At 38.5% G+C, this 23570-nt stretch overlaps 1 protein-coding gene across 1 annotated transcript in view; it reads right to left on the bottom strand.

Moving 5' to 3' along the window:
• The window catches only part of KLHL20 (kelch like family member 20), a 71777-nt gene that overhangs the window by 4621 nt on the left and 43586 nt on the right, over positions 1-23570 (bottom strand). Inside the window, exons 6-11 of the mRNA XM_069065557.1 lie at positions 13979-14094; positions 13036-13219; positions 7852-7995; positions 6159-6292; positions 4862-5070; positions 1099-1205 (exon numbers count right to left, since the gene is read on the bottom strand). Of these exons, the coding sequence (XP_068921658.1) occupies positions 1099-1205; positions 4862-5070; positions 6159-6292; positions 7852-7995; positions 13036-13219; positions 13979-14094 (894 nt within the window). The remainder of the gene's footprint in view (positions 1-1098; positions 1206-4861; positions 5071-6158; positions 6293-7851; positions 7996-13035; positions 13220-13978; positions 14095-23570) is intronic.

Genomic DNA, 23570 nt, shown 5'->3' on the forward strand with positions numbered 1-23570 from the left:
AAAGTGGGACGGTTAACACCTGCCTCATGGGCTGGAAGCACTTTAGAAATATTCGAGGGCTCCTTTTTCACACATGTAGAAACTCAGCTGTAAGATTATGGAATTAAATAGTAGCATCAATGGAAAACTTTGGATGACTTCCCAAATTGTTTTTATCCAACATTCCCCAAAACCCACGATGAAAAGAAATGCCTCACAGTAAGGGAAGAAAGTCACTCAAGCTTGTGTCTTCCAGAGTGCTAGACCAGGGAGTCGGGAGATCTGGTTTCTATTCCCAAACCTACTACTTATTTTACTAAAAGTTATTTAATCTCTCTGCATCTCAGTTTCTTCATCTTTAAAACAATCAAGTTGAATTCGAAGGTTTCATAGCTCTAAAATCACGATTCTATGAATATATAATGAAATCTATTTTAGGACATCACCTACGGAATCATGAGGAGTTACTATAAGCTGATTTGATTATATGTAAAAGCTGTCTGAATACTTTGGCAAAATGATTCAAGGTAATAGTAATATTGCAATGAACAACTTTGGATTATCCATAAAGTTCTCTCTGTGACTAGAGTTATCTTACAAAGGAGCAAATACCTAAAGAACCAATGTCAGGAACTGCATTAGTCTATCAAAAATTTTTCTAACCAGGAGGGGGATCTATAAGGTTAAGATATGGCTGCCTCGGGCAGCCAGGTGGCGCAGTGAATAGATCACTGGCCCTGGAATCAGGAGGACCTGAGTTCAAATCCAGCCTCAGGCACTTAACACCAGCGGTGTGACCTTGGGCAAGTCACTTAATCCCAATTGCCCTGCCCTCCCCCCTCCAAAAAAAAAAGCAAAAAAAAAAAAGGAAGAAAGAAAAGAAATGGCTGCCTCAAGTGATATAAAGACACAAAGATTTTAAAGCTAGATCACTTAACCAATTCATTTTAATATGGGTTCAAGTCAAATCCAATTAAATACTATGATACTAGTCTTTCGAATGAACTCCAAAAGGAACAACTTGACTCAATTATTCCAGATCACATGTTATCTCATGTTCATATAAAGGCCCAAGTTTGCTGTGAATGAGATGATTTTTCAGTACAGCTTGAAGATTACCTCCATGTGTTAGCATCAGGATCAAAGACTTCAATTGTCTTCAAATATGTTGTACCATCAAAACCTCCTACTGCCATAAGCTGTCCATTCACTACTGCAAGGCCAACCTATAGGAAAAAACATAAAAGTTATTCAGGAGACAGAAAGTCATAGCAAATTTTAGACTGGTCTTCCTGATTAGACCGGTCTCTTTAATAAAAAAAACTCTTTAGGCTCTATGATAAAATTAGATAATATATAAAAAAGGGGTTTGAAAACCTGAAAGGGTTACATAAATATCAGCTATTATATTTATTATTAACTAGTATTCAATAAGAGGCAGCAGTGGAAAGTGGGTTGGCCTCTAAAGCAGAAAGATGTGAGTTCAAATTTTGACTCTGATATCCACTCTCTATGTGACCACTGTTAAATTATTTAAGATCACGGAACACTGTAAGACTATTAAAGTATATTGCAATTGTATTGGTATGGAGGCTTTCTTTATCTGAAATTCCTTACACTGATGAAATCATAGGCTTGGACCAAAAAATACTGTTCAAATTTATTTGAATCCTTCCACCCACATGCAGTCATCTTCAGTTTAATTATATATAAATAGAAAAGGAAATGGATAAGTCTATAAATCTGTTGTTAAATGACCAAATTTACAAAATTACAGTTTTAAAAAAAAATGTCAGAAAAAGTCAACAGCTCCCAAAACATTAATATTCAGATGGAAGAAAATAACGTAATATAAGAATATTTACAAATTCCACTCATTGGGAAAATATAATCAAATGGGTATAGTAATGATATCAAAAAGAATAGATAAGCAGGAGAGTATCTACAGAATGGCAACTAGGAGGGTAAAATATCTAAGGACTGGCTGAAGAAATTGGGGACATTTAGTCTGAAGCAGAGAAGACTGGGATAGGGGGATGTAGTAGTTATCTTTACGTATCTGATGGGATGACATATGGAAGAAGGATTTGATTTGTTCTGAAAATTAAAATATGACAAATTTAGATCTGATGAATAAAGGAAAGACTCAACTATCCAAAATGGAATTAGCTGGCTTGGTAGATCCTCCATCATTGGAACTCTATAAGCAGAGGCTGAATAACCACTTTTTAGCTAGGTTGTAGGGAAGAATTTTTTTTTTTGGGGGGGGGGGCATGATTTGGATTAGATGGCTGAGAGTATTTGCAGTTCTGAAACTCTGAATTTAAGCTAAAAGACTGTTCATTAGTTATAAGTAATATGAGTTGATAGTTGTTATTTCCACTCTTTGCTTTATGCTTTGGCAGTATTGATATTTTAGTTTATTATTAGTGCAAACTAGTATTCACTGATGCTAACCAAAATAACTTCACTGCTGTCCTCCCCCTTCCCTGCCGTAGCTACTCTGGAACTTAACTGCAACCTTTTTGGCCAATGTTCCCTTCTTACCCCTTATGGCTGGACAATGGTCCCCTATTTCTATTCTTCTCGAGGGAAACAAGAATCCCCAGTGCCGTCTGATTTTTAGGCCCATTTGTCCTCATTGTGGAGGCTGCTCCCCTCCCTGCATGGAAGACACCCTCCCTGATTTAGGCCTTTTCATCTACCCTGTGGCTAAGCTCTTATGTGTTATCTCCTTTAATTAGAACATGAACATGTCAGAACATGAATTAGACATGAATATGAATTAGAACATGAGAGCTTTTCTCTAGCAAAGTGCTCAGCACAAAGTAAACACTAAATAAATGAATTTTTATTCATTCATTCACTGGTGAACTCATCAGCATGAGTTAAATTTCTATGCTGATGATTGCTAATTCTTTATGTGTAGCCCTAATCCTCCTCTTGACTTCTGGGCCTACATCAGCAACTGCCTAGTAGACAATGTGAAAAGGATATTCCAAAAACATTTCAAACTCAACATGTTCAAGACAGAATTCATTATCTTTTTTGTAAAAATTATTTCTCTTCCAAACTTCCCTATTTCTACTGAAGGCACCATCATTATTCTCGTCCCACCAGATTCAGAATCTTAAGCTGGCATCTTCATCAACTCTTCTCCTTCACTGTACATACATAAAAGAAGGAGGGGCACTTTTAGCCTAAGTTGCTAAATCTTGCAGATTCCCCACCCCCCCTTAAATATCTGCCATACCTGAACCATTCTCACTTATTCCCATGGCCATATCTCCAGTTCAGGCTATCATTACCCCTGACATGAATTACTGCAGGAACCTCCTCATTCATCTCCCTGCCTTCATTCTCTCTCCTATCCAACTCATCCTCCACATATCTACCAAAGTGATTTTTCTAAAGAGCATGTCTGACTATGCCACTTCCCTACTCAGAAAGTTTAGTGGCTCTCCATTGCCTCTAGGATCCTCTGTCTGGCATTTAAATCCCTTCGCAATGTGGTCTAAATCTGTAATACCTTTATTATACATTATTCTCTCTCCCACACTCTATGGAATGTGGCCATCTTGCTATTCCTCACACAGGACACTCCATCTCCCACCTCCTTGCCTTTATACTGGCTGTTCCTCATACCTAGAATAGACTCCCTCTTCACCAACATCTCTTAGCATCCTTTGTTTCTTCAAGATTCAGCTTAAGCTCTACCCTCTATATGAAATCTTTCCTGATCCCCACAACTGCTAGTGCCTCTCCTCCCCAAACTACCCAGTATTTGTTTATAATATACTCTGCACACCCCTACCCCAATATACAGTGTCCTCACAGCAGAATATGAATGAACTCTTTAAAGCACAGGGCATGGAACACAGCAGGTGCTTAATAAATGCTTTTTGATTAACTGGTAGGACTGGTAGCAGGAAGATGCTATTTCTGCCTTAATAACACCTGGATTTGCACAGCTGTACTTTTACATATACTATTCTACCACACCAGAGGTACAGTGGATAGAGAATTGGACCTGGAGGACAGAAGACCTGAATTCAAATAGGCCCTCAGACACTTACCACTCTGTGACTGGGCAAGTCACTTAACTGCTGTCTGCCTCAGTTTCCTCAACTGTAAAATGGGGATAATAATAAAGCATTGACCTAAGAGGGTTGTTGTGTGGAGTGAATGAGACAATATTTACAAAGTGCTTGGTACAGCACTTTAGTAAAGCCCACTGCAGGAACATAATAAATGCTTAGTCCCTTCCTGTTTTCGTTGAAATCTGGGATTAAAAAACGTACTAAAAATATACCAGAATGAATGTATCCTGTACTTGAACTTCTAGAAGTCATCTCTGTCCAGGGCTATGTCTTGTTCAACAAATCTCCTGAGTCGACCTGACAGGGACCTGTATCTCTAGGATGAACTGGGACAGAAGTGACCCCTGGAGATGGGCAATGTCTTGCCTTTCGGTGGCTTGGTCACTGGGCTACAGAGTATTTTGCTAAAATGGTTACAGATCGAATTAGTGTGGAAGAAAGAAGTAGTTGAAGATAACTTACAGCGTGGGAAAAGATGCAAAACATTAAAAATAAACTCAATTTCCTAATTGAGATATGACTCAATACTAGAATTTTAGCTGGTGACAAAAGTACACAAAAGCTTCATTTTTAAAGGTGATACACTGAAAAAAGCTTTCTTCTATGCACAACAAGTAGACTTACAAACAACACCTGCGGTAAACTAAACAATTAGGGAATAGCAGTCCACAGCCTCCATTCTACTGCAATATCCTTTAAAGATTACAGAAAGAATGTTTCCCTGATAATTCCTTTTAACCAGCTCCCAACAAAGAGAAGCCAGGCAGCTCCCTGGTACCTACTCCGCTTCGGCGGGATGTCATGGCCACCACTGGAGACCACTGGTTGGTTCTAGGGTTGTATCTCTCTGCACTGCTGAGCTCAGTGGTATCATCTCTGCCTCCTACTGCATAGATCATATCCTGATACACTGCACAGCCCAGGTGTTTCCGACGGGTCCCCATAGGGGCTATTGTGTGCCAGCGGTTTTCTTGAGGGTTGTAGCGCTCCACTGCAGGGGAAATAAAATCATTAAGGGATTCTTAAAACATCTCCACTTCTTCAGTATATATTGCCAGTGGGCTTTTGTAAGCCCAGATCACTATAACTTCAATGATTTATAGTTTTAAATAAGGCAAATTCTTAATAGGCAGTCCAGATGTTAACTCCCTTTCAGGCTATACTCTTAAATAGAGCAAACTACTTAATAGCAGATAATTATGGAAAGTCACTTCTACCAGTGTGGAATATCACATATTTTCCCAACTGGATGATCTCTTTTAGGCTTATTCTAACATCTGTTCTCCATTATAATATTCAAATGTTCCCATCATCTCTTGCTGAGAGTAGTCTTACTTCCTATGCCAGGAAAGACAAACCGAGAATCCTAATAGGCTCAGGCAAAAATATTCTCTGAGTCTGGGACTGGTAATGATTAAAATCACCAGCTCCCACCAACAGTTGAGTATCTGTTTTCTTGGACAGGAATAAGAAGAATGGATTAAAGCAAAGCATTTCTTTGTAAATGTGACCAAGTTAAAGAAAGTATCTTATTCTTGTTTTCCATAGCTATCTAATAGCTTGGAAAGAAAAGAAGATTGGAACACTTTTGGTCTATCTTAGAAGCTAAACCTGTAGAACAATTTGGGGAAAAGGCAAAGTTTTAGACCATGCCAGGGGATAAATAGCTATCTGTTCAGTGTCTAGAGGTAACTGCTACTCTTTCTATTTTAGAACAAGAGAAGAAAGCTATAGTAACTTGTTTGCACAGAAGCTCTGCCTAGGGCAGTTAGGTGGTGTAGTAAGCCTGGAGACAGGAAGATCTGAGTTCCAGCCTCAGACACTTGGTAGCTGTGTGACCCTGGGCAAGTCACTTAACTGCTTGCCTCAGTTTTTTCATCTGTAAAATGGGTATAATAATGGCATCTGCCTCCCAGGCTGTTGGGAGGATCAAATGAGACAAATGTAAAGTGCTCAGCACAGTGTTTGGCACATAGCAAGTGCTAGAGATTAGCTACTGTCACTATTATTAGTGGTCTGGCATCTTGGCAACTTTTTCATCTGTTTTAGGGAAGCAGTCATATCTTAGAAAGGACTAACCTGTATTGAGAGGAGATGTTCCATCAGAGCCACCCACAGCATATAAAAATCCTCCTAACACAGCCACTGCCACCCCGAGCCTCCTGGTACTCATGGAAGCCACTCGAGTCCACTTATTCTCCTTTGGGTCATATCTGTAGTAAGAAAATGTAAAGCCTGGGTGCATGTTCTGATTAATAGGGAACTCTTTTTGAAGGATCTACATTACACCAAAGATCCTTGAATATATATTCTTGCTTATTATCAAATGCAATGAACCTGTGAACATTTTAATTAGCTTGTGGGGGAAAAATATCCTGTGGATTTATGCCAGAGTCAGAATGAAATATAAGTAGAAAATAGTGAAAATTCAGTTAACATTTACTGGGCTCCAGGGCAGTTAGATTGTGCAGAGAATAGAGTACCAGGTCTGGAGACAGGAAGAACTAAATTTAAATATGACCTCAGAAACCTTTTAGCTGTGTGACTCTAGGCAAGTCACTTGACCCTGTCTACCTCTAGCTGTGTGACCCTGGGCAAGGCACTTAATCTTGTTTGACTTAGTTTCCTCATTGTAAAATAATCTGGAGAAGGAAATGGCAAACCACTCCAGTATCTTTGCCAAGAAAACCCCAAAAGGGGTCATGAAGAGTCGAACACAACTGAAATAACTGAACAAAGGTAAAAAAAAAAAAGACAACTGTGTATAAAGCTGTATAGGGAGATACAAAAGGGAATGTCAGATCTTGAAGAAGAAAGGATATACCACACATAAATACAAAATTATTTCCATAAATCTACCAAGATTTCAGGATAGCACAACTAAGTGCTAGATAACACGGAGACAACGAACTCATTATATATAACGGCAGAAAGAATGCAGAGTGGATGGCAGAACTGGTTAACGAGGGGGACGAGAATGATACTTAGCAAAATTCTTTTAATGATCCCCAAGTTCCTCCTTGAAACTAAGGTCCATTTTTAAAACCCCAACATTGTTTTGTTGTTGTGATGATGGTGAATCATGGAACACTACAGTTTCTTAACAAAGGAAATGAAGAATCACAATGGAGAGGCAAATGGTGGGCGTGAGCAGGGGATAACACATTGAAAACAAGGAATTATAAAGAAGTATGTCAGAAGAGAAATGTCTGAATTAAAAGAAAGATGGACTAATCGGATGTTGAAAATGAAAAGATAACTAATAGATACTTAGCAGGCTCTACTGATATCCTTACGATGTGGAATTGCCTTAAATAATAGTAGAGTTTCAGATTAACTGAACATTTTTCCTGTTAGTCCTTTGAAAAATGCACTTAACGATTCCCTGATTATTGCAATTCTCTATGTAATAGCTTCTTTTAAAAGATCTACACATTTCTTTCCATTCAGAAACTTATTTTATTTTAGAATGTAAGATCCCTGAGTGTAGAAACAATCTTGCTTTTTCTTTGTATAAAAAGGCCCAGTGTTGGGGAAGGTAGGTGGTGCAGTGAATAGGGCACCGGCCCTGGAATCAGGAGGACCTGAATGCAAATCTGGCCTCAGAAACTTAACACTTACTAGCCATGTGACCTTAGGCAAGACACTTAACCCCGAATGCTTTGCCTTCCTCCCTCCAAAAAAGAAAAAGAAAAAAAAAAGCTCCAGTGTCTGGCACTCAGTAAGCACTTAGTAACTGCTTGATTGATTTAAAAGATTTTTAAAAAATCACCTCTCAACAATATTGAGACAAGAGACGCCATCTTGTCCACCTACAGCATACAGATAACCTCCAAGAACTGCTACTCCCACACTGGTCCTGCAGGTGCTGGTAGGGGCCACGTCGCTGCTCCACTGATTTGTTTTTGGATCATACCTGTCAAAATAAATCAACAGCTGAGTTTAGTTTACTCTGCACGCATGGAAAACCTCAGGTTAATTTACAAATTCTTGTCAAAGGGGATATATATTTTTTCCAAAGCTCTAAAGGTTTATAATGTCTAAGACAATGTCCATTGGGAAGTCCAGTTTTATTAATGGTCTCTAGAAACCTAGTACAATTCAGAACCTACATTTCTTTCATTCATTTATTTAGTCTTTATTATAAATTTGTTTGTTTACTTTTAGTTTACAAGATTCAGTTCCACAATCCCAAGTTTCAAATTTTTTTCCCACTCTTTCCCTCTCCCCTCCCCCGGCCATGATGTCATGCAATCAAGTATAGGCTCTGCAAATACTTTCACCTTAGACATTAGTCAGGTTGTAAAGAAGGATTGAAACCGGTGGAATGGACGATGGCAAAGAGGAAACAAAACCAAAAAAGAAAAAGAAAGAGAGCAGGTTGTTTACTTCAGTCTGCATTCAAACTCTGTTCTTTCTAGTTTTTTCTCTGAATGTAGACATCTCCTTCCATCACGAGTCTTTTGGAGTTGTCTTATAACTCTGCATTGCTGAGAAGAGTCCAGTCTATCAAAGCTGGTCGTCATACATACGACATTTCTCCTGGTTCTGCTCTTCTCACTCAGCATCAGTTTGTATAAGTCTCTCCAGGTAAATATGAAGTCCATCTGCTCCTCATTTCTTATAGCACAACAGTATTCCATTACATTCATATACTACAACTTGTTTAGCCATTCCCCAATTGATGGGCACCCCCTTAATTTCTAATTGTTTCCCACCACAAAAAGAGCTGCTATAAATATTTTTGTACATATAGGTCTTCCTCCTGCTTCTATGATCTCTTTGGGATACAATCCTAGAAGTGGTATTACTGGGTCAAAAGCTATGCACTTATTTATAGCTCTTTGGGCATAGTTCCAGATTGCTCACCAGAATGGTTGAATCGGTTCACAACTCTACCAACAATGCATTAGTAGAACCTACATTTCTAAATCTGGATAATAATAGATAACATTTATACAGTACTTTGAGTTTATTAGATGCTTTTATTGGATACACTGGATTATTTTACAGTAGAATACAGGAGAGAACTGAGTGGTAGAGTACACATAGTGCTAGACTCAGAGTCAGGAAGGCTGAATTCAAATTCTCTCTGAGACACTTACTAGCTTTGTGATCTTGCGAAAATTATTTAATCTGTTAGCCTTAGTTTCCACATTTGTAAAATAGATATAATAAGAACACCTACCTCACAGGGTTGTTGTAAAGATCAAATAAATTAACACAAATTAGATAAAGCAAATCTTAAAATGCTACACAAATACTATCATTTGGAAAGGTGAAGAACCATTACAGAATACAGAGATGAATGGAAAAGTAAGTAATGATAATCAAAGGAGTTCGTTTAATGATGCAAACCTAAGACTAAATTCTTGGCAACTGATTGGCTATTGGGAAAAAAGGGCTTGAGGGAGAAAAAAAAGCAAAAATCACTGAGGTTTTAAGCATGAAGAACTAGCAAAATGGTGATGTAGGTAACAGAAGCAAATAAGTGAAGAATGGGTATAGATTTTAGGGAAAAGTAATTAATTTTTGACGTAATGAGTTTAGGTAGAAATGTCTAGCAGATAGCTGAAAATGTGAGTCTGAAGCTCTGGACAAAGGTTGCAACTGTAAATATAAGATATGCAATATATTCACAGATAGTTGAATGGATGAAACTGACAAAGTATAAAGAGAGAAGACTGAGAGTAGAACTTTTGATTAATGTCTACAATAAGATGGTGTGAGAAGGAAGAAGAGCCAGCAAGGAAGATAGATGGAGTATATTTGGCATAGAGCTATGATCAAAGAGAGATTCTTTATAAATAAGGTAGTCCCTCAGATGTTTGTTTTGGTAGATGACATTGTGCTGACTACATCAAGCCATGCTATTATGCAGCTTCCTAAAAAAAGATCTATAAACAATCTAAATGTTTTTTCTAATTAGCCACATGGGAAAAATCAAGTGGATGAAAAAAGCCTATTGTTCAGACTACAAAATGTAGTGGTACAATCTATACAGTTAGTCTACCAGTAATTAGAGATCTTATACAACACAATGGACAATGACAGGGCCTAATACTGAACAGAACAGGCTGAACTGCCTTTAGGATATTGCAGAATCTTTTTTAATATCCCCCAAGTTCACTAAGACCTATCTTTTTAAACACCTACTTTTTTTCTGATGGTATTATATGGTTGTCAGTTATGGAATACTAGACTCTGAAAAACAGAAATTAATCACCCAAAGAGGGAATTAAGAGGCAAATGTTATATATAAGCAGACTGTAAGATACTGCAAACAAGGAATTTGTAATTCTTTGAAACTGCAAAGGAAAATTATGAAGGTAAACCAGTGTAAAGGATATCATAAGAGAAGTAAATGACTAAAAAAAAGATTGGCTTGCTGTGAGGTCAAGGTGAGGGATAACCAACAGATAACTCATGTTATATTGGTATCCTTATAACTGTAGGCAAAACTGAGAAAGGAACCTAGCATACAAGGTTGATCCTCATGGCAAAGCTATGACAGGACATGGAGAAGATTCACACAGGAGGGGTAGCCATGGATGGCTGTAACTGGTATCACTGGAAGAAACATTTACATTAATAACAGATAATAGATCCATTTGAGTATTCATAAAGAGTCAATTCTCTTAAAATGCTTGTTTTGGAAATGTAAGATTGTTCTAATGTGACTGATATATTAGGGAACATTTCTGAGCAGAAAATGAATTTCAAGTTTGCTTCTGTGAAACTTCTTCTGCATCTTTTACCTTTTCCAGAGAAAACTGCCCTACTTCATAGTAAAGCTAGCACCTTTCTGGTACTCACTTCCACAAGAAGATTTCAGGGCTCTGTCAAGGTAAAGTACCATCCATATTTATTGTGTATCTTCTGATGCAGAAGGAGGCAGATCAGAAGGGCTGGTTCAAACCTGTCCTTCCTTCCAGAGGCCTATAGCTGCGATCTACCCAACTTATATGAGACTTCTATCAGCCTGTATAGCTGGGGCATAGGCCAACCAGCAGCCTGAGGCTATGGATGCCACCAGTATTTACTGTACTGTTTATTTATTTCTTAAGAATTTAAGAAGCATGAAACTCTGCTACCATTTTTATTAGAATGCTATCTTTTTCTGTGTGTCACTAAGTTTCTGAGTAAATGTACTCCAATGTTATTTTCCCAATATGCCCTTCAGTTTTTATTGTGTGATTTTGCATGGTGAGGTGCTTTTTGGAAACAAATATGTCATATTATAGAAGAACAGACGATACACTAAAGAAGTTTATAATCTGGAGAGTGCTCTTTTTAAAAAAAAAAACAGTTTAGCGATATGAAGGAGGGGAGAGAGTGGATATAGTAATTTGAGAAAAAACTGAGGAAGTTTTTTCAGGACAGGAAAGATATGAGCTTGTCCGGAAGCAGAGGGAAAGGAAATAAAAAAGAAAGGTAGGCAGAGGGAAAGGTGGTGAGAAAGAATCTGCAAGAGAATAATATACTGAACAGAGCCTGAAAGAGGTGGGAAGGGATAGGAATGAGAGCAAAAGTGTAAGGGCTGACTTTGTTAAGGAGAAGGGCTGCCAGCTTTGAGGTAAGATGGAAAATGAATAGAAAGGGTGAAGATACAGAAAAGTTTTACGGGACAGGCAAAGAGTTGAATGAGATGGCTTTGATATTCTCAATAAAGTGGAAGTGAGTTCATCTACTGAATACTAGCAGCATGGTTTGGGTAGAGTGGAAAAGTATAACATATTCATTGTAGGGAATAAAGATAGGGAGGGAAGGCAGGACTATTTCATTTTTTGTTTCTGCATCTCTGGTGCCTTTACTCTTTAAAGATTTAGTATTTGTTGAAGTGAAGTGGCAGTGAGAGTTCATGTGGACCCAGTAAACAGTTTCCTGATTTAATCCAGGATATTCTATGTCCTCTAAGAATGAACAGGAAGAACAGAGATGGCAGGGGTGACTGAGGGTTGACAACTGGCAGAAAGTAGAAGGGGCAAAAGATTCTAAGATTACTAATAAAAGCATTGTTGAACATTAAGTGATCATGGTGAGTGAAACCAGAAGAGGGCTGATAGGCCTGATGAGAAAGATAAAGAAATTAAGGTCTGTAGCCTGCAATGAGAGCAAACCGTAGGTTTAAGAGGATAAGGGACTGTGATAGCACATGCACAAAAAGTTGCAGTTAGAAAGGGGAATTTGAAAGTTCAAGATTTTAAAAGACCAATCAAAGATTGTTCACATAGGGGCGGCCAGGTAGCACAGCGAGTAAGAGCACCGGCTCCAGTGTCGGGATGACCTAGGGATTGAATCCTGGGCTCAGGCACTTAGCACCCACCCAGAAACACCTGGCTGTGTAACCTTGAGCAAGTTACTTAACCCCAATTGCTTAGGGGCGGCCTGGTGGCTCAGCGAGTAAGAGCACCGGCCCCGGTGTCGGGATAACCTGGGGATCAAATCCGGGCTCAGATACTCAGCACCACACCCAGAAATAACTGGCCGTGTAACTTTGAGCAAGTTACTTAACCCCGATTGCTTAAAAAAAAAAAAAAAAAGGTTGTTCACAAAAACTTAAGTGATTTTAATATAGCAGGAACAATACTAAGTAGGAACTGTTACATCTATTGCCTAAATTCATGTAAAGACCGAAAGCTTTCAGACTAAATATGTACAATCAGCAGCAAGGTGATGCAGTAAATAAAGAGTCAGGAAGACCTGAGTTCAAACCTAGCCTCAGACATTTGTGAACTGCATGACCCTGGGGAAGTCACTTCACCTCTGCTTGCCTCAGTTTTCTCAACTATAAAATAGGGATAATAACACTACCTCCCTCCCAGGGTTGTTGTAGGGCTCAGATGAGATAGCTATAAAGTGCTTTACATAGTGCCTGGCACAAAGTTAGTGGTATGTAAATGTTAGTTATTATCGTTATTCATAGAGGAAAAAAAAAACCATTGCTTCCACTTACCTTTCAACACTGTTGAGATAAGAGGATCCATCATGGCCTCCTACTGCATACAAGAGGTCATCAAGAACACTGACTCCAACCCCACAGCGCCGTTTGCTCATGGATGCTACCATTCTCCACTCATTGGTCTGGGGGTCATATCGTTCCACACTAGAAATGGCGTCCCCACTACACCAGCCACCCACTGAGGGAAACAAAAGAAAAGGAGGGTCAAAAACATAGAATGTATCTCTATAACAAAGAAATAGTTAAATCTTGGCCCAGTGCCAAGTTTAAATGAAAAATATTTTTTAAAATTTATTTACTTTTAGTTTACAACATTTAGTTCTAAAATCCCTTGAGTTCTAAATTTTCTACTCCCTCTTTCCCATGACAGCATGCAATCCGATATAGGTTCTACAAATACCTTCATATTAAATGTCAGTCAAGTTGTAAAGAAGTATAACCAATGGAATGAACAATGAGAAAGAAGGAACGAAACAAAACAAAACAGAAAAGAGAGAGAGCAAGTAGCTTGCTTCCATTTGCATTCAAACTCTGTAGTTCTTTCTCTGGATGTGGATAGCTCTTTCCATCATGAGAAATATTTTTTTCAAAAATAATTTTTTATTATTTAAGAAATATCAAATTATGTCCTTAAAAAAGTTTAATTCTTTTCTGGAACTTTCTCATACTCAAGTATTTTACATATTCAAAAAGGAATTGAAGCAGAAACAGGAATAGATGGAAAAAATCTTTTTTGTCTTTATTCCTATACATAGGTTAATAAATTTATTGGGCATCCTAGTTCTAGCCTTTACCTTCTCTGAAGTCAATCTTTGTCTCTCACACTACCTTCTAATCATAGAGTTTGTATAGCAATGGGTACACCACTGGCAGACATGCAAATACACACAATTAATATTTTGATGTTGATCACACACCAAGCACAATGGACACAAACCTGCAAATAGTACCTCTCCACATCGAATAGGCTTTCGTGGACGTGTCCTTGGTCCTTGCATCAGTGGTCGTTCTTGTGGCAATAAAAGGTAATTTTTAGCTTCATCCACCAAGTCTCTGAGAGAAGATAATTTTATTTTAGAGGTCTGATTAACACTATCAAGCTTTAACATAATTTAGGAATGTGATCTGATGAAAAACATCAAGGATTTATCAAAATAAGTTACAAATGCTAGGTACTGTAAAAGAAAATAAGAACAATAGTGCAAGTCACACCATGAATTGTTTTAGTTATTATTTTCATTATGAATCCACTTTTTCAGTTCTGGAATATGATACTTTATATGTAGCCTGGAATATGAACTTTTCCAAAATAAAAAGTTTTAGTTTGAGGCAAAATGTGCCTTAACAAGAAACCAAACATCGTTGTGCTGAATGTGCAATACCAGTTGCCATGTCTGTATAATTAGTATTTTGTTTTAATCAGTCAAGATCTACCTTCTCATGTCCCACCCTAACCCACCCTTGCCCCATAATGAGATCCCAAGAAAAACAAAACCATTACAAATATGTAGTCAATTGAAACACATTCTCACATTGGCCTTAACCAAAAGAAGTCTCTCACTCTGCGTGCTGAGTCCTTCATCTCTATCAAGAGATGCGTAGCCTATTTCACTGGTAGTCCTTTGGAATCCTGGTTAGTCATTAAGTGATAGAAGTTCAGCGCAATAGTACTCCTTTATATTATATACCATAACATTCATCTACTTCCCAATTTATGGGTACCCCCTGAAAGTCCCATTCTTTGCCACATGAAAGAGCTATATTTTTGGACATCCTTTGTTTTACTAAAGATTAATTCATCCTCTTAAGTTACCCTCTCTCTAAGTTATTTTCCCTCTAATCTACTCTACATCCTTCTCTCCACTCTTTCTTTTATATTTCCCTGAGTGAAATGTATTTCTGTACCCAATTCTGTATCTGGTCTTTTCATCAAGAATGTTTAGAAGTCCTCTATTTCATTAAAAATCCATTTTTCTCCTGTAGTATTTTACTTAGTTTTGCTTGGTAAATTATTCTTAGCTATAAACTTGTATCTTTTGCCTTTTAGAACACCATATTCCCACCTTTCTGCCCCTTCATAGTAGTGCTGGCTACTAAATCATGTGTGATCCCAACGATGGTTCTTTGGTATCTGAAATCTTTCTAGCTGCTTGCAGTATTCTTTGACCTGGAAACTCTGGATTTTGGCTATAATATACCTGGGAATTTTCATTTTGGGGTTTCTTTCAAGGAGACACCAATAGGTTTTTTTCCTACTTTGCCTTTTAAGTCTAGGACATCTGGTTAGTTTTAAGATTTCTTGAAAGAGTATATTTAGGCTTTTTTTTTTTTTGGTCATGATGTTCAGATAGTCTGATGATTCTTAAATTGTTTCTCCTTGATCTATTTTTCAGGTCAGTTGTTTTGCTATAACTTTGCATTTTCTTCTAATTTTTTTCAAACTTTTTGACTTCGATTTAATATTTCTTGGTTTCTCATGAGGTCATTAACTTCTATTTGGTTCATTCTAATTTTAAGGGAGTTTGTTACTTAGGCAAGGTTTTATATCTCTTAACACCAAGTTATTAATTCCCCTTCCAATTCTTGCTTCTATAGTTCTCATTTATTTTCCAATTTTTTTTTCCCCTCTAGTACTGTCATTCCTTTTATAAAAACATTTTAACTTTTTTTTTAAACATAGTTCAGGGGTGGGGGCATGTAGCGGCAAGCACCCCAGCGTCCCCAGGGTGGCTGCCAACACAGGTTCTTAGATCTGCTTTGCTAAAGGAAAGCAACTCAAAATGGGTTAACAAGCTTACTTTAATCAATCAAACATATATCGTTTACCTAGTTCAGGGGAAAAAGGTCAGCACCCTGAACTTCAGAGTATACACACAGAATTATCAAGACAGAGAAACAGATCAAGCAGACAGGTTTCCAAACTGTCCAACCATTACATCCATACCAAATCACAGTTACCATCAACATATGGGTTTTTCAAAGCCAGGGGGTTCTCAACAACGGCTTCCCAGAGTCTCATCTGATCAAATCACACAAAGTGAGCCCCAAAACAAAGCCTCAAATCAGGGTTTATATAGCCTTCTCCTGGGTCAGGTTAACAACCCTGTCGACCCACTGCCCAATCAAAAAGTATCTCCTGAGAAACAAGCCTCCTACCACATGCTCCAGGTGCACTTTAGCCTAGGGGCGGGGAAGATCTTAAAAATTTACATTCCCATTACAGGGCAGCTAGGTGGTACAGTGAACAGAGCACCAGCCGTGGAGTCAGGAGGACCCGAGTTCAAATCTGACCTCAGACACTTAACACTTACTAGCCATGTGACCTTGGGCAAGTCACTTAACCCCAACTGCCCTGCCCTCCCCTCTCCAAAAAGGGGAAAAAAAAGTAAAAAAAAAAAAAACAACAACAAACCAAACCATAGTACAGGGCCTCCATATCTGGAAACACTTCTCCCTGTACTGGTATACTTTTCAGTCCTGCCCTGGATCTGAGACATAGAACTGATATGTGTGAGGTGGTACCCCGGAGTTGTTTTAATTTGCATTTCTCTAGTTATTTGTGATTTAGAACATTTTTTATATGACTACTGATAGATTGATAGTTTTCTTCCTCTGAAAACTGCTGATTTATATACTTTGGCCATTTATCATTTGGGAAATAGCTTTTTTTCCCTTGTAATTGTGACTCAGTTTACTATACATATATCTTTAAAATTAGACCTTGTTGCAAAGATTCCCGTCCTCCCCCTGCCTTCCTTGCTGTTTTTCTAAAATGCAAGTTAATTTAAGTAGGGAAAGAGTACTTACACTTTGGGAATGGGGAGGCAGTTAGGAAATGCATCTTATAGAACATAGCACCTGAAATGCATCTTGAAGGAAGCTAAGGCTTCTAAGAGACTGAAGTGTAGAAGAACTGCACACTCATAATGGGGGGTAGGGGAGAGAGATAGGACAGCTTGTGCTAAGGCACAGAAACGAGATAGAATGTCGGTTTTGGGAAACTGCTAGGAGGCTAATCTAGTTGGGAGATAAGAGTACAATAAAGTATAGAAAGGTAAGTGGAAGTGAAATTGTCAAGAACTCTATTTTTCTTTTCTTTTTTTCAATTACATGTAAAACATCTTTTTGTAACATTTGTTATTTTTTTAATTCTGAGTTCCAAATTTTCTTCTCTCAACTCTCCTTTCCCTTAGGCAAGCAATTTGATATAGATTATACAAGTGAAGTCATGCAAAATATATTTCCATATTAGCTATGCTGCAAAAGAAAACAAACAAAAAAAGAAAAATAAAGTAAAAAAATGTGCTTTGACTTACATTCAGAATCTATTATCAGTTCTTTATCTGGAGGTAGATAGCAATTTTCATCATGAGTCCTTTGACATTGTCTTGAATCATTGTATTGTTCAGAAAAACTGAGTCATTCATAGTTATCTTCATATAATATTGCAGTTATTACTGTGTACAATGTTCTACTGCTTCTGCTCACTTCACTTTGTATAAATTCATATACATCTTCCCAGGCTTTTCTGAGTGTCCTGCTCATGATTTCTTATAGTACAATAGTATTCCATCACAACTTGTTCAGCCATTCCCCAATTGATGGGCAACCTCTCAATTTCTAATTTTTTGTCACCACAAAAACAGCTGCTATAAACATTTTTGTGTACATAGGTACTTTTTCCTTCAATCTCTTTAGGATACAGACTTAGGAGTGGTATTGCTAGGTCAAAGGGAATGCAGTGTTTTAGTACCTTTGAGTACAGTTCCAAATTGCTCTCCAGAATGGCTGATCAGTTCAACTCAACCAATGATGTGTTAGCATCCCAATTTTTCCACATCCCCTCCAACATATCATTTTCCTTTTCTGTCATATTAGCCCTGATAAGTGTGAGGTGGGTAGAACTTTGTTTCTTAAAAATTACACTTTATTTTTTTCAATCAACAAAAATCTGCTTTCTCCCCCCCAACAAAAGAACAAAACCCCTGTGGCAAACATATATAGTCAAGCAAAAAAAAATTAATATAGACAAATGATACATAAATGCATAAATATACCTACATATGCATGCATATGTGTGATGTACATGCATATACATACTTATATGTATATAAATATAAATGAATATATACAAAACACATGCCTCATTCTATACCCTTGGCCTTAAACATCTCTTTCAGGAGGTGGGTAGGCATGTTTCATCATTGGCCCTCTGAAATGATAGTTGGTCATTACAATGATCAGAGTTCGAAATCTACTGAAGTTGTTTATCTTTATGATATTGCTGTCATCATATAAATTGTTGTTCTGATTCTTCCCACTTCACTCTATATCAGTTCATATAAATCTTCTCAGGTTTCTCTGAAACCATCACCTTCATCATTTCGTACTGCAAAATAGTATTCCATAACATTTATATACCATAACTTGCTCAGTCATTTCCCAGTTGATAGATACCCCCTCAGATTCCCATTTTTTGATATGTCAAAAAGAACTATAAATGTCTTAATTATTTAGATAGAGGTGGTTCTGTTTAGAACAAATTCCTTCCAATTTCCCCTTCTCTCCTTTCCTTGTTGAGTGGAATGTATTCCTGTATATGTATGTATGTGTGTGTGTGTGTGTGTGTGTGTGTGTGTATGTATTCTTCCCTCCTTTTACCACCTGAGATTAGAATGAGGTTCAAGTGTGAGGCCCTCCTCCTTCCTCCTTGTTTGTATAGACTTCCTTTTTTTAAATTTTAAATGCTTTATTAGCTTCTGATTTACATCGTTTGTTTCCACCAGATTTTGAGTTACAAATTTTCTCCCCGTTTTTCCCCTACCCACCAACCCAAAATAGCATTCCCACAGGATATCCCCTCCTCCAATCTGTTCTCTCCCGTATTTTCTCCCATACCCCTTTCGACTTTTCCAGTGGATCTCTATGCCTCAATGCCTGTATATCTTATTTCCCAATTACATGTAAAATAGTATTAATAATAGTGTATATATATGTACACACACACATATATATACACACATATATATATGCACACACACACACACACATATATTTGAAAATTTGATTTTAAAACTTTGAATTCCAGATTCATTCCCTTCCTTCCTTGTCACCCAACCTCACTGGGAAGAAAAGCAGTTCAGTATAGGTTGTACATGTGTGCCTAATGCAAAACAATAACATAGTAGATATATTATAAAAGACTGACTATATTTCCCTCCCTCCTATCCCACCTCCCACTTGTTCTATTCTCTACTTTGATCCTGTCCCTTTTCAAAAGTGGGTGCTTCCAACTTCCCTCCCCCCTAGCCTGCCCTCCCTTCCATCATGCCTCCCCTCATCCCCTTCCCCCTCTACTCTCCTGGAGGGTGAGATACCCTATTTAGTGTGTATTTCATTCCCTCCTCAGGCCAAATTCAATGGGAATAAGGTTGACCCATTCCCTTTTGCCTTCCTATTCTTCCCCTCCATTGTAACCATTTTCCCTTGCCTCTTCTATATGAGAGAGTTTACCCCATTCTGTCTCTCCCCATCTCCTCTCATTATATTCCTCTCTCACCTCTTAATTTCACCTTTTAAATATCATCCCTTCCTGTTAAATTGGTCCTGTGCCCTCTATCTATGTATACCTGTAAACATATATACACACATTCACATATGTATTCATATGCCCAAATAACCTCATATGTATATATATTCCCTTCAACTACTGAGAAAAGTTTCATCAGTTACAATTATTGTTTTTCCATGTAGGAATGTTAATAGTTCAACTTTGATAAGTTCCTTATGATTTCTTTTCTCTGTTTACCTTCTCATGCTTCTCTTGCTTCTTGTATTTGAATGTCAAATTTTCTATTCAACTCTGGTTTTTTCATTAAGAATGCTTGAAAGTCCTCTATTCCACTGAATGACCATATTTTCCCCTGAAACATGATATTCAGTTTTGCTGGGTAGGTGACTCTTGGTTTTAATCTCAGCTCCTTTGACCTCCGGAATATCATATTCCAAGCCCTTTGATCCCTCCGTGTAGAAGCTGCCAGATCCTGGGTTATCCTGATTGTGTTTCCACAATATTCAAATTGTTTCTTCCTGGCTGCTTGTAATATTCTCTCCTTGATCTGGGAATTCCGGAACCTGTCTATAATATTCCTAGGAGTTTTCTTTTTGGGATCTGTTTCAGGAGGTGATGGGTGGATTCTTTCAACCTCTGTTTTGCCCTCTGGTACTAAAACATCAGGGCAGTTTTCTTTGAGAACTTCTTGGAGGATGATTTCTAGGTTCTTACTTTGATCATGGCTTTCAGGTAGTCCAACAATTTTTAAATTATCTCTCCTGGATCTATTTTCTAGGTCGGTGGTTTTTCCCATAAGATATTTCACATTGCCTTCTATTCTTTCATTTGTTTGGATCTGTTTAACAGCATCTTGATTTCTCATAAAGTCATTAGCTTCCATTTGCTCCAATCTAATTCTGAAACAATGATTCTCCTCAGGGAGCTTTTGAGATTCTTTTTCCATCTGGCAAATTCGACTTTTTAAGGCATTCTTCTCCTCGTTGTCTTTTTGAGCCTCTTTTGCCATTTGAGTCAGTCTGTTTTTTAAGGTGTTATTTTCCTCAGTCAGGCTGTTGACTCTCATTTCATAATTTTCTTGCATTGTTCTCATTTCTCTTCCCAATTTTTCCTCCACTTCTCTTATCTGCTTCTTAAGGTCCTCTATGGCCTGTAACCAGCTCATATTTTCCTTTGAAGCTTTTGGTGAAGGAGTTCTGACTTCACTGTTTTCCTCCTGTTCCATGCTTTGTTCCTTTTTGTCCCCAAAATAGGAGTCTAATGTTGGAGTCTTCTGTCTGCTTTGTTTCCTTTACCTGGTCATGTCGCCCCTCAGTCACTTGACCCCTGGGCTTTTTGCCACAGTAGGACTCTGTCACCAGACAGGGGAGCTTTCGTCCCAAATGCTGGGGTTTTTTCAGCTGCCGGAGGTATTAGGTAGGTGCCCTCTCTGAGGTCTCCACATGCTCTGGCAAGCTGGACACACACCCCAGGACCTCCACCCTAGACTGCAATCCAGACCCAAGCACGTTAAAGCAAGAGCAATTACCCCTCAGCTTGGTCCCCCTACACTCTGCAGGCCAGGAGCTGAAGCTGCCATGTAGCGCTGGCTGGCTGTGCCTGTGTCTCAGCAGCTTCTTGCCCCAGGGTGGCAAAAGCCACGCACTCCCACTTACTGTTTCCAAAGTCCAGACTGCACTGACCTCTCACTTTGTCCTTCGCATCTATGTGTTGATAAATCTGGAAAAGGCCACAGCTGCTGCTGATCTGGAGTCCCTCTGGCCCGGCTGGTCAGGCCTGCCCTGGGGCTAAAGCCTCAGTGTGGGGCTGGGCTCGGCTCCCAGAGTGCTGTGCTGGATTCCTGCCGGCCTGCCAGGCTGTCCTCAGCTGGAGGTTAGCCTCTCTGTGTCATTTTGTGGGTTCTGCAGCTCCAAAGTTTGTTCAGAGTCCCCTTTTTACATGGATTGGGGAAGGTGGAAGCCGGAGCCACGGGAAGGTTGTGCTTCTACTCTGCCATCTTGGTTCTGCCCCCCGTATAGACTTCTACTAGTGCATCTTGATATATGTAAGATAATTTTTCCTAACCTTCCTTTCCTTTACCCTAGTGTATTCCTCTTTCCCTCTTTTTTCATTATTCTTTTAAGATAATCTAGACATAATAGAACCACTCTTATGCCCTTTAAGTAGATTCCCTCTATCACTACTGATTACAATAGGCCACACATGTATTATCTCTTGAGAATTTATCCCTGTTCATTCATTTAGTATTGTTCACTTCATTCCTATTTTTGAACTTCAAAATTTCTCCATAGCTCCGGTCTTCAACAGGAATGCTTAGAATTCTTCTATTTTATTAAAGGCTCTTCCCCTCACCCCCAGTAGCATCACACTCAGTAGTTGCTGTTTTTCTTTTTTGGAGGGGGTTAGGGCAGGGCAACTGGAGTTAAGTGACTTGCCCAAGGTCACACGGCTAGTAAGTGTTAAGTGTCTGAGGCTGGGTTTGAACTCAGGTCCTCCTGACTCCAGGGCTGGTGCTCTATTCACTGTGCCACCTAGGCGCCCCATTATACTCAGTTTTACTGGACAAATTATTCTTGCCTGTAAGCCTATATTCTTTGCCTTCTGGAATATGATATTCCAAGCTCTCTGCTCCTTCACTGTGATGGCTGCTAAATAAATCATGTGTGATCCTTACTGTGACCCTTCAGTACCCAAACTCTTTCTTTCTGGATGCTTATAGTATTTTTTTCTTTGACCTGGAAGTTATGGATGTGGCTATGATGCTTTTGGGTGTTTTCATCTTGAACTTTTTCTTTCAGATGGTGGCCGTAAATTCTATATCCACTTTCCTCTTTGCTTTTAAGAAATTTGGGCAGTTTTTTTGAAATATGATGTCTCAGTTCTTTTTCTTTCAAGGTGTTCAAGTACTCTAAAGAGTCTTTTTTCTCCTTGATCTGTTTTTCAGGTCAGTTGTTTTTGCTATGATACTTTGTTTTCTTCTATTTTTTTAATTTTAATTTTGCTTTTTGGAGAGCAGTTAGGGTTAAGCAACTTGCCCAAGATCACACGGCTACTAAGTGTTAAATGTCTGAGGCCGGATTTGAACTCAGGTCCTCCTAACTTCAGGGTTGATGCTCTATTTACTGAGCCACCTAGCCGCCCCTTCGAGTTTTAATATTTCTTGTTGTTTCATGAAGTCATCAGCTCATATATTTTTTAATCTCTTGTACCAAACTGCTAATTTTCTTTCTAATTCTTGCTTCCATGGTTCTAATTCCTTTTTTTCTTTCATGCTCTCCTCTCATTTATAAAAATATTTTCAACTTAAAAAAAAATCCAACTCTTCATCTCCTAAGAATTCTAGCTAAATTCTCCCCAAACGATATATTTTTAGAGGCTTTGCTTGTATTCAAGTCATTCTCTTCTTTTGGATTTGTCTTGTGTATCTCTATCAGCATAACAGCTCTTTATGGAGGTGTTCTTTTTTTGTTTGTTCATCTAGCCTACTTTCTGACTATGGGCTTGATTTTTGGGTTGGGATCTTTGTACTTCTGAAAGGGAAGTACTGAGTTGCTCCTGTTGCTGCTTTCTTGAGAGTATCAAATGCTCTGTAATTCTAGGAATCAGGTACAGCTATGGCTGGGAACCCACAAGCTTTCAATGCTCCCAAAATGGACTGACTCAGGGCAAAGTCAGTGACCCACACTGATCTGAGTTCTGCAACTTCTTGACTTGGATTTGGGTCTTAGCAATAGTACCATGCTACTAGACTCAGGCCACTATCAATCTGACCTAGTTATTCCTCTGTAGGCTTCAGGTAGAATCTGGAACTGAGACCTTGATTTGCTCCTGGAATATGAGCCATCCCACTGATGCTTCCTTTTAAATTTGTTCCTGTCTTGGAGCACAAAATAGGGCCAAAACTGTTCCTTATCCTGGCATGCTACCCCTGGGTGCAGGTCTTCTCCATCCACCCTGG

The sequence above is a fragment of the Petaurus breviceps genome, unplaced genomic scaffold, assembly GCF_028583685.1.
Source record: "Petaurus breviceps papuanus isolate PSGF00001 unplaced genomic scaffold, PetGlider_PUasm1.0 90692, whole genome shotgun sequence".
In the NCBI taxonomy this organism is placed as follows: Eukaryota; Metazoa; Chordata; class Mammalia; order Diprotodontia; family Petauridae; genus Petaurus; species Petaurus breviceps.